The following is an 11,816-nucleotide window of genomic DNA, read 5'->3' on the forward strand; positions in this document are numbered from 1 at the left end:
GAGTTTTTCAGATTTTAAAAAGCAATATTATGTGAGTGAGTGTGTGTATGTGTCGTATATTACTTAAACACTCCTAGAAGAGTGTATCTGAGGCAGTATTCATAATCAAACACACTGATGTTTCCTCAGTGAAATGTGTAATGGTCATATAGCATGAGTAAAGATAATAAATATACTTGCACCATCCATTCAGTCAGATTTTGCATCCTAATCATAAATGAATTTTGGAGCCTTTGAAAGAAAAGTTTTCAGAGCTTTGGGGATTGCGGAACAGTGGGTAAGGGCCTGAGGACCTGTTGTGTGGCTTAAAGCATATCCACTGGACATACAAAGAAGTTGCTACATGAGAGCTGAAGGAGCTGGTGAAAGTTTTGAGAGTGAGGCTGCATTTGGGCTATAATGAGTTACTTTTCTGTCTCTACTGAGTAAAGTGTCCACATCTTGTCACCATGCACCATGTTGTGTTTTCCTGCTTAAGCCACGAAGTACCTTCAGAATATATTAAGTTGCTTTCCTGAGATAGTCTCCACAGTCTAATAAAAGCCTGATCACTGAGATTTGTCCAGGGTCAAGACTAGAAGGAGGAGATAGGAGGACAGTGTGGGAACCTTTAAGCAGAGAAATTGGTGGGAAAGTATAAGAGGGTGTTGGCTCAGCTGCAGATGAGAGAATACAGGCTTCAAATCCTTGCTAATTCTCTTAATTCTCTCCTTGCTAAATCTCTTAATAGTCCTCTTCATACAATGGCTTTTGGTTAAGAAGTCAGACTTGGAACCCTTTCACATTCCATTCCCAATCCTCAATGCGTTTTGTTTACTTACTGGACAAATTCCTAACATGGCTGATTTTCTCTGACATCTACTTTTCTTTCCTCTTTTCCCACCTCACTTCTCATTTTCTCCCTTGCCTTTGATAATCTTTTGTCTGTTCCCCCGGAAAGGGATTCCTCATCCCTTGGCCAGGTTCTCACCTGCTGCCACTCCTCCACCAACCTCTAAATGTCAGAGCATCCCACAGATTCAGACACACTTCCTACTGAACAGCACTGTTCCTAAGAGGTCATTGCCAGGAGAGGGGCATCAGAGGCATAAAGGGAAATGTTAAATCAGGAGTCTGAGAGCCTACTAGAGTCAACATATTTAAGTAGTTGCCTGCCTGCAATAACAAGAAGGATAAGGGAACGTGGGGAATAAGTGAGGAAAAAACAGGAAAGTAAAAGCCAGGTCAGAGTAAGCTAAACATTTTCTTCCCACCAGTCTCCCATTTATGTCTGCCCCTGACTCTAGGAGAGTGAGGAAGAGAAAAACCTTAGGGGGAGGATTTAAAAACCAAGTCACACAGCAAATCGTTATGACCATTTTCTTGGATTTCCTCCTGCACCCACACGTTTATTTCTTTCTTTCTTTCTTTTTTTTTTTTTTTTAAGATTTTATTGGCGAAGGGGAACAGGACTTTATTGGGGAACAGTGTGTACTTTCAGGACTTTTTTTTTTTTTCCAAGTCAAGTTGTTGTCCTTTCAACCTTAGTTGTGGAGGGCGCAGCTCAGCTCCAGGTCCAGTGGCCATTGCTATTTGCAGGGGGCACAGCCCACCATCCCTTGCAGGAGTCGAACCGGCAACACAAGGTTGAGAGGATGCGCTCCAACCAACTGAGCCATCTGGGAGGCAGCTCAGCTCAAGGTGCCGTGTTCAATCTTAGTTGCAGGGAGCCTAGCCCACCATTCCTTGCGGGACTTGAGGAATTGAACTGGCAACCTTATGGTTGAGAGCCCATTGGCTCATGTGGGAATCGAACCGGCAGCCCTCGGAGCCAGGAGCACGGAGCTCTAACCGCCTGAGCCACCAGGCCAGCCCACATGTTTATTTCTTGATTGATTTGAATTCAGAGGAAACAGGCTGAGGGCAGCCACTTACATCCTCTATTTATTCAACCCCAAGCTTTCCTTTCCTTGAGTAGATGCAAAACCTCCCTGCTGAAATTATTCTTTCAGCAACTTTCTTGTCCTTCAGAGCAAAAAAGAGGAAGAGGTGCTAAGTGAGAATGAGAGTTTGTTTGATCCCATTCATTGTACATCTATTGAGCACCTAATGTGAGCACTATTCTGTCTGGACCAAATTTGGAAAAATGGTAGTCTCTCTTCCTCTTTCTCCTCATCACTCTCTTGATTCATTCACCTTCCTTCTAATCCTCTATGCCAGACTCCTACTATAGGACCAACATCTTCTTACCTGGCATTGCATAAGTGATTAGTGTTGGCTGAAAAAGTTTCTAAAAGGATTTGGAGAAAGAAAAGGAAGGGCCCAAAAAGAAGAGGAAAAGAAGGGGCAGGGCGGGGGGTGGGGGAAGAAGCAAAGGAAAAAAGCAAAGGAAAGAGAGGGAAAAAAGAAGCAAAGTGAAGAGCAGGTAGTAAAAGATGAGATGAAAGAAAAAGAGGGTTGTCCTTGCCCCAACACAAGTTCTATCTTGGTCTGCACCACCAGAGAACCTTACAAGCTGACCCCTAAATCTAGGCCCTATATTTTTTCAGACTCAAGCAACGCGTTCTGCAGATGCAGTCACAGATGCAATCACTTTAATTTGCATCTGCAGTGGAGAAGTGCTGTGTGCAAAGTCCAGGAGGCTTGGGTAATTGCCCTAGAGTCTCATAAAAGAGAAGGTAGCAGGGAAGGTAGCAGGGAAGGATATGCGTAAAAGAACCATTAAACTCTTGTAGTCTACACCCAAAGACCAAGGAACAAACTGATGACCAAGACCACAGGAGAGCCGTTCTTCATTTATCTCTTCAAAGGACAGGAGATAGGGTCCAGGAAGGAAGAACCTAGAGAATCTAGATATCATTAACCTATTCTGCCACCTCTAATCCCAGGAAAAACATGTAAGTTAGGTGAACCCTCAGGCAAAGAAGAATTAAATTTTCAGGGGAAAATGATAAAGAATAAACCAGCTTCTCTTCCCAGAACCTTTTTTGCAGAATACTTAAGAGGAGGAAAACAGCATGAGAAAGAGGAAGTGGAAAGAAAGGAAGAAGAGAAGGTTAAGAGGATAAGTTGCTTCATTATCCAGGCGTTACCTGGACTTTCATGTCATTACAGGATATAATAACAAACTTTTCAAAAATGAAAGTTACGTAATGGCAGTGAGGAGTGACTTGGCCTGGTTTGGATAACTTGCAGAATGTCAAATCAAAAGGACGGGAGCTTTTGTGACATTTGCCTCCCTTGAGCTCACAGGCAACAACAGGACTTTTACAGACAGCTTTGACTGCATCTAGCTCCTCATGGATGAATGTGTACTGGGTTATGCATGTGTGGTTGTGCTCCTTCATCTTGTGTGCCATCATGGCATTGCATTCCCGGGCCATCAGGTCCAGCCTGGGATAGTCTTTGTTGCTCTGAAAGAGAGCCTCAGCTCTGAGCCTCTTGTTTCCTCCAACTTCATCTTCATTGAGGATGGTCTCTTCTGGCCAGCCGGGTTGCACCACTCCTTTGTTGCTAAGCAGCAGGGTTTCTGTTGTTCGGAAGCCCTCTCCTTCCTTAGTGGCCTCAGCTTTGTCCTGTGAGTCACTGGACCAAAACTCATTCAGGGACTGATCACTGTCCTCCAGGACTGCTGCAGCCATCTGAAGCCCCAACCCCAGGCCCATCCCCAGGCCCAGCAACAGCAGCAACATCATGAAAAAGATCTGCACCAGAGTCAGCTTCATTTTGCCTGGAGGGGAGGAGGGAAAAGGAAGGACTGATTTGAGATGAAACTTGGAGACTCTAGACTCCTTACTCCCTGTCCGCATAATCTCTGGGGTCTCCTCTCCCTTCTCCACTGAAGGCAGAGATCCTTTCTCATTCTTTTCCCATTTCTCCTGTCCCTCTGTCCTTGCCCACCCCTCTGTCCTTCCCTGAGTCTGGGTAATAATGTGTGGATCCTGCAGAACCGGAAAAACCAGGGAAAGCAGTTTTGAAACTTGATCTCAACTGACTCTTAAACAGAAGTTAGTTCCGAGCAACACAAAAGAACAATTGAGAAGATAAACAAATATAGTGTCAAACTTTCCTTGAGAGAAATTCTTGTAGAAAGCTTTATTCTCGGTAAAGGACTGGAATTACTATAGGAGACCATCTCTATTTTTATCCCAAATTTATTTTGCTCATTCAAGTATTTATTACTTTCCTTGCTAACCACCCTCTCCAAAAGAGATCAAAAGGAATAGAAAAAGTACAATAGTCCATTCTCGTTCCTAAAGTGAAGTGAGGCATGGAAGTGTGTTTGTGTCTGTATGTGTCCAATTTCACATCTCAGGACCTTGCTAAAACTACACCTTGTCATGTCAGATCTCTTCTATTTACTGAAGGTCTCTTGGCACTTGAGTATTTCCTGCTGATTCCTTTTGTACACTTAGGGGAAAATGGAATGACAATGAAACAAAAGAAAACCAAGCGACTGACCTGCTGGAATTTCTAAACTAAAAAAGACACTAATGAGAGCTGAGAGAAGAGGCACACATTTTTGTCCTGCTAGACCAGTCTCAGCCCCCATCAAAAAGAGAACTTCCCTACTAGAAAAAAAAAATGCTATAGTTTGTTGAGTGGGTATGAATATCATACAATATTTGATATAACGAATTTGAAAATTGTACTATGATTATTTAAGAGACTATCTTTGTTCTTAGAAAATAAACCCTGAAATACTACGGAGCAAAGGGTCATGGAGTATGCAAACTATTCTCAAACCTCAAACAGATCAAAATATAGATTATATATATGTGTGTGTATGTATATGTGTGTTTAGAGAGAAAGAAAGAAAATGATTTTTAAAAGTGGGAAAACATTTTTTGTTTTTTTAAGTAATATACCTGGATAAAGGGTATTCAGGAGTTTCTTGTGCTATTATTGTAACTTTTCTTTAAAGCTGAAAATACTTCAAAAATTTTTTTTAAATTTTAAAAGAGAGAATCACTCATGTTGTTCCCTGGGGCACCCAACACTACTGTGACTTACCTATACACCTAAGTAGCTTCAAAGATTCTTGTTTCCTCTTGTTTAACAAGTTCGTCCCTCCCAGGATTTTCTTCCCTCTGAGAAGTGCCTTAGATGCTAGTCTTCAGAAAAATGGTTATCTCCTTGTGGTCCATGTGCTCTTAAACTCAGATTTTTCCCTAAGCCCACCCTCCTCCCACTCCCCAACCCAGCACTGAATAAACACACTTAGCCAATTCTTCTTTCTGCTCCCACAGACACTTTGAAGTAAGGCTATTTGGGCATTGAGACAGACCCAGACACCCAAGACAGGAAATGTCTCAGCCTGGGAAACTGCAATTTGATTCTGTCAGTAATTTGTTCCACTCTTGAATTACACCCACTCTCCTGTAGTTCATAGCAGCCTGCTCTTGACCATGAATTTCAAACCAAGTCATTTCCTTATATTTTCCATATGTACTTCCTTTAAGCCTTTCCTGTCGTTTTAGGAATGTCAAGATCTTTGCCCTTTATTTGGGTCATCTCTCCAACATGGTTATATTACTTTTCACATTTTAGAATGGTATCATGACTTCACTTGAAGATTTGGAATATTTGAGTCAGTCATGAATTTTCACATCTTTCCTATGAAGCCCATTCCAACTTTCCACTCTCCACTCCCTCTTTCCAACCCTCAGCCAATAACTGCATTCCCTTAAGAATACTCAGATTTACCCTCTGTGGCACTGGCCATCCAACCCCAGGCGTGGGGCCAGATGCAGGGAATGTCCCTGGCCTGGCTTGTTGAGACTGCTCGCTCTGCTCCACCCAGATCTCCTGGTGTCTGCAGGGCCTGAGGCTCTCCGTGTTCCAACACGGCTGAGCAATGGGACAAGGACATTAAGTACTTCACCCTGGAAGAGGTCCAGAAGCACAACCATAGCCAAGCACCTGGTTGGTGCTGCACCACAAAGTGTATGATTTGACCACACTTTTGGAGGAGCATACTGGTGGGTAAGAAGTCTTAAGGGAACAAGCTGGAGGTGATACTACTGAAAACTTGGAGGATGTTGGGTACTCTAAGATGCTAGAGAATTGTCCAAAACATAAATCATTGGGGAGCTTCATCCAGATGCTTGATCAAAGATAACCAAGCCTTCAGAAATTCTTATTACTACTGTTGACTCTAACTCCAGCCGGTGGACCAGTTGGGTGATCGCAGCACTGGTCGTAGCCTTGATGTATCATCTCGACACAGCGGAAGACTAAATACATCCTCAGAAGCCAATGAAAGAAAAGACTGCTTTGGACCAAGGAAAAGGAAGCCAATGTAATTGATCCCACTGACAGAAACCTTCACCTGAAAAGTAATTTTAATACACCTCTTTTCCTTTCCTTCTATGTTAGAAACAAAACGAACCGAAAAAGAACTTCTGTTCTCTCTACTCTTGAACTTCTGCGGTGTGCCTTTTTATTCATCAACTTTATTTTGATGTTCCATGACTACATAATTTACTTATCATAGGCATGATCTTTTACAAATATATCTGGCTTAAAAAAGAACAAAACACCCAGATTTTGCAAACCTGATAATTTACCTCTAGATAAGAGAATATCCAAAGCAGCAGCCTCATTATCAGTCCTTAGAGCCTGGGAGAGTAAAACTGGAAGGGTAACAATGTTGACTCTAGTCACTTCTTTAGCTAAAAGTGCCATCATGATATAATATTTTTTAAAACACTCTGGAAATCATTAAAGCACTGTAAAAACCCTCTCTAAACATAAGCACATCCTTTACAGGAAGATATTTTATTTTGTCATTTAGGCAGAAGTTTTCAAACGGTGGTCTGGGAGCCACTTCCGTGATCTGCAAAGTCTAGCAGGCTGAAATTTTGCAGTGCTGATGTTGATAGTTTACAATAATAATAACAACAACTAATCAATATTGAGCGCTTGCTTCACTCTAGGCATTTATTGCATTTTGCCCTCAAAATATGCTTGTGCTATCCCATCCCTCTTTGGTGTCCATTTTACCCACTCACTGTTGTGAGGTCTATTTGCAACAGGAAGAGGGAATAAAGAATCCTCTGCTGAACCTAGTAGCTGCCTAGAGTCAACAGGGATGATATATTCAACCACACACATCACCTGCTTCTTTATACTTGGGGTGCTACTATTAGAAATGACTTGAAATTAACCCTTGATTAAATATGAAGAAAGGACCTAGGTGTGTGGTCTCAGTATAACCTTTAGATTGAATAGGTTTTTATTTTTGTTTTTTCCTCTTCTAGGTTATAATTTTCTCATCTTCTAAATTTGAATAATAGTAGCCCTTATCTCATAGGGGTGTTGTGAATATTATAGAAGACACTACACGTAAAAATATAAATGTATTAGCTATTGTTGTTATTGTTATTGCTGGTACATAGCAATTACCAACACATGCTCATTATTCTAGCAATGCCATTTTCCTATTTAGAAATAACATGCTAAGGACTGCAACGACCGACATTGCTCACTGCTTCTAGAAAAGTCAATATCCTAGAATCTCACAGTAGGAATTAAGTCTCCTATTGACCGACGCTCATTTTATAAATACAGAAAGTGACTCAAAGAAGTTGATGTCTCAGATGCTGTAGATAAATAATGGCAGCTCTGATAGAACTCCTGACTTTTAGTTAAGCAAAATGTATGATGATAGATTAGATAGATAGACAGATAGATAGATATAGAGATAGATAGATATAGAGATAGAATAGATACTCTGATTAGAAAATTGACAAATGAATCCATCTAAGACTTAGATTCTAAGTATAAGCACTATTTCTCAGTGTAAATTAATCTAAAATATGAACTTCCACTTGTTGTTGAGATGGAATAACAGTGACTGGAATTTGCTTGAAAAAACTCCTAGATTGGGATTCCAAGGAGGCCGACACAGCTAGAGTTTACAGGGCAGAGGGCAAGAGGGGACCAGATTGCAGAGGAAGAACTCCAGAGTTCTGCAGTAGGGAGATGTCACTAAACATTCATTAGAATGGCTAACATAAAAAAAAAAGTGACAATAGCAAACACTGATAAGTATGCAGAGAAACTGGATCTTTCATACATTACTGGTGGTAATTTAAAAAATGGTACAGTCATCCTGGGAAATAATTTGGCAGACTCTTAAAATACTAAATATACACTTATATAACCCAGCAATCACACTCCTGGGCGTTTATCTCAGAGAAACAAAAACATATCCACACAAAAACCTGTACATGGATGTTAACAGCAGTTTTATACAGATTAGTCAAAAACTTGCAACAGTCCAAATCTCCTTCAATAGGTGAAGGGCTTCACCAAGTGTGGTACATGTATACCATGGAATATCACATTCAGCGATAAAGAGGAATGAGCTACTGATACAACAGCCTGGATGGATCTCAAGGGCATTACGCTAAATGAAAAATATAATAATATCAAATGATCACGTACTGTATGATTTCATTTATGTGATATGGAGAACATAGTAGTGGTCCAGGGGTTAGGATGGTGGAGATAGAGATACAGGGGTGACTATAAAGTGGTACCACAGGGAGATCTTTGTGGTGATGAAATAATTTTGTGTCTTGATTGCAGTGGTGGTTACGTGAATCTACACATGAAATGAAATGACAGAACTGCATACACATGTACACACACACACACATTATGCTACTGCCAATTTCCTGCTTTTGTTATGGTTAGGTAAGATGTGATCACTAGGGGAAACTGGGTGAAGGATACATAGGCCTGTTAGGCAGATTTAGGCCAGAAACAGGAATCTTTTTATCTTAAAAGCCATCTTGTCTTGCTTTGTAGTTTGTACCTGGCCGCTTGTTTTTGTCTTAGGACTGGAGAAGCCACCTGGAATGTAGAAACCATCTTATCTTGTCTTGCTTTGTACTTTGTTTGTCTCCTAGGGGCTTGTTATCAGAGCGGGCCTGGGATGGAGGCTGGGGGCCAGGGTGTGGAGCCCGAGGGCTTGGTCATGCCCCAAAACCCTTTGTTGCTAGAGACAAAGCAACGAAAACCCCCTGAATCATTGAAAGGGGAACAACCTCATTTTCCCCCTCCTATAAAACTCCAGACCCCTTTTTTGCTCAGGGAGGTTATGGTCTTTTCTAGCCTGACCTCCCGCGGCTCAAACATGCCAAATAAATTCTAATAGACCGACCAACTTTGGTCTCTCGGGACTCATTCCGCTGGCTGTGCAACTTACTCTGAATCGACAATTATTTCAAAATAAAAAGTTTTTAAAGTGTTAATGATCTTTATAGAAGTTTTACATAATGATATAGAGAAACACACACAAGACCCTCATCAAGACTATTATTTACATTTTGGTGTAGTTCCTTTCAGTTTTCTCCCACACCACTCAACCCTGTGTTGATGTTAAGTTCAACATGCCTACTAAAACCACAAATTGAAATGTCAAATGGCAGTTGAACAGAATGAATATAGGAATCTGGAGTTCAGAAGATTATGAATTCGAGGTATAAATTTGGACGACATCACCATACGGTGAGGTATCTAAAGTCATGACATGGAAGGAGAGTGAGTGCAAGAGAAGGTTGATTCTTTATTTTGTTTTATTTTTTCAAGATGAGAAAAATAACAGCTCTTTTACTGATAATAAAGATCAAATAGAGATGAAAAACTGATAATGCAGGAGAGAATTGTTGGAGCAATGATTTTGTGTGTTCAGTCTCTGAAAATGGATTGCCTGGGTTTGTGTGTGTAACTGTGTTATTTTATCTATGAATTACACTCAGGGTAGTAAAGGGGACATATAACATGTTTGCTGTAAAAAGTTGGATCTGGTGACATGATTGAGAAACACTGGTTTAAAAGAATTAGTAGTTTTCTGGCAGCCGCAGCCATGAAGGTCAAGCTGTGCAGTTTCAGCGGGTATAAGACTGACCCCAGACACAGGAGGTGCTACGCCAGGACCGATGGGAAGGTTTTCCAATTTCTTAATGCAAAATGCGAGTCGGCATTCCTTTCCAAGAGGAATCCTCAACTGATAAACTGGACTGTCCTCTGCAGAAGAAAGCACAAAAAAGGACAGTTGGAAGAAATTCAAAAGAAAAGAACCCGCCGAGCGGTCAAATTCCAGAGGGCCATCACTGGTGCGTCTCTGGCTGATATAATGGCCAAGAGGAATCAGAAAACTGAAGTTAGGAAGGCTCAATGAAAACGAGCTATCAGGGCTGCCAAAGAAGCAAAAAAGGCTAAGCAAGCATCTAAAAAGACAGCAATGGCTGCTGCTAAGGCTCCCACAAAGGCAGCACCTAAACAAAAGATTGTGAAGCCTGTGAAGGTTTCTGCTCCCCAAGTTGGTGGAAAACATTAAGTTGGCAGATGAAAATGTTAAATAATGATCTGACTGTAAAAAACAAGTAAAAAACGAAAAAGAAATAGTAGTCAGGGGTCTTGCTACATGAGAGCTTTTCCCTCGTCCTGCAGTTGCAGTTACTTCTTCCTAGTGACAGTTGACTGTTTATGAGAATCCAGCTCAGCCTTGGGCTGAGGCTTTCCAGTTGTGAAGAGTTTCTTAGTGTGGAAGACATGGAAACAAAAGAAAGGAGAGGATGCTGAACAATGTTTTACTAATAAGGAATCTAACTGTGCTGTGGGTTCCAAATAAGCCATTGGCTTTTTTCCCCAGGGTTTTTGTCGCTTCCATGCCCACCAGATACACAAAAGTCCAGGGTGGGGGCAGCCAGAGGGGGGCGGGATTCATTTTTTCACATATTATTTGAGATGGTGTCTAAATACTGACCTCCGTTAGGATCCCAGTGTGCTCAATTGTGTGCAGAGAATAGCATCGGTTTACCTTGACCCACCAAACCAAAGGGATCTAGCGTGTTAAAGATATTCAGTAAACATCTTAACATCTTAACAGTAAACACCTCCTTATGAAAATATATAGTGTAATTCTTACAGAAACAGTTCTGAGAGTTATGCTCCGCTCAAGCATGGCCAGCCAAGCGGATAAGTAGAGACTGAAACCTAACCCATGCTCTGCTCACCAAATTATACAAACTGGTACAGAATCGACCTCACTCAGAAAAGGGGCTTTTCCTCCTATACAAAGTATTGTTTAGGCTTTCTAGGGACCTAAATAGATAGCTTTACACTTTAGTTTATTTTCATATAAATGACCTCATATGACCCTCACAACTGTCCACCAGGCAAGAACTAGAATTATTTCTTTTGCTTTACCGTAAACTTGAGGCCTTGAGATGTTAAATGACTTGCCTAAGGCCAGAACTGGACACTGACCTACTGACTCCCACCATTGTTCCTTCTCTTACACTGTCTGCTTTGCCCCTGACAGTGTGTTCAGTTGAAGTCATTTCCTCATGGATCTAAAGAACAACTGGTTACCATTTATGCCAAAAATAACCTTGCATAATTAAGATGGATATTTTTAGTTATTATTAAGAATCAGAACAATTCACATTTGTAAGATGAACTCACACAAACCTGCTCACAATCCAAAGAACCCAGTCCTTCTAATTTCTGCCGGATCTTTCACTGTTATAATCCTTTTATCCCCTTTACTTGTCCAGGTTCTGCATAGCCTGGTAGATGATCCTCTGGGGGAGTTATCACACTATGTCTTTTTGTTTCTAATTGAGTGATTTTGGCAGCATCGGTAAAGGTAGAGGAGTTTTGTTAATTAAATATGATCAATAAAACAGACCACAACCATCCCACACTGGTGCAACAGGAAGTTCTAGACTCCAACAAAGTCGACAGAAGAAAATTCCCCAAACCACATCTAACCTATGAATCCCTTTTACCAAGTTCTCTGTCATCTCACAGCCTACACC

At 41.2% G+C, this 11,816-nt stretch overlaps 1 protein-coding gene and 2 pseudogenes across 3 annotated transcripts; 2 read left to right on the forward strand and 1 right to left on the reverse strand.

The window, feature by feature from the left end:
- Positions 1-3,056: 3,056 nt before the first annotated feature.
- On the reverse strand, positions 3,057-3,704 carry RNASE10 (ribonuclease A family member 10 (inactive); the record flags this gene model as incomplete). The annotated part of the gene is made up of 1 exon (XM_081048216.1): positions 3,057-3,704. One exon carries the CDS (start codon positions 3,702-3,704, stop codon positions 3,057-3,059), a length of 648 nt encoding a protein of 215 aa, XP_080904342.1.
- Positions 3,705-4,249: 545 nt separating this feature from the next.
- Positions 4,250-6,219, forward strand: LOC308497852 (cytochrome b5-like; annotated as a pseudogene). The gene is made up of 2 exons: positions 4,250-4,255; positions 5,835-6,219. The product of its transcript is annotated as a cytochrome b5-like (transcript).
- Positions 6,220-9,856: 3,637 nt separating this feature from the next.
- On the forward strand, positions 9,857-10,330 carry LOC308497451 (large ribosomal subunit protein eL24-like; annotated as a pseudogene). The gene has a single exon. The product of its transcript is annotated as a large ribosomal subunit protein eL24-like (transcript).
- Positions 10,331-11,816: the final 1,486 nt, after the last annotated feature.

The sequence above is a fragment of the Rhinolophus hipposideros genome (assembly GCF_964194185.1).
Source record: "Rhinolophus hipposideros genome assembly, chromosome: 5".
Lineage (NCBI taxonomy): Eukaryota > Metazoa > Chordata > Mammalia > Chiroptera > Rhinolophidae > Rhinolophus > Rhinolophus hipposideros.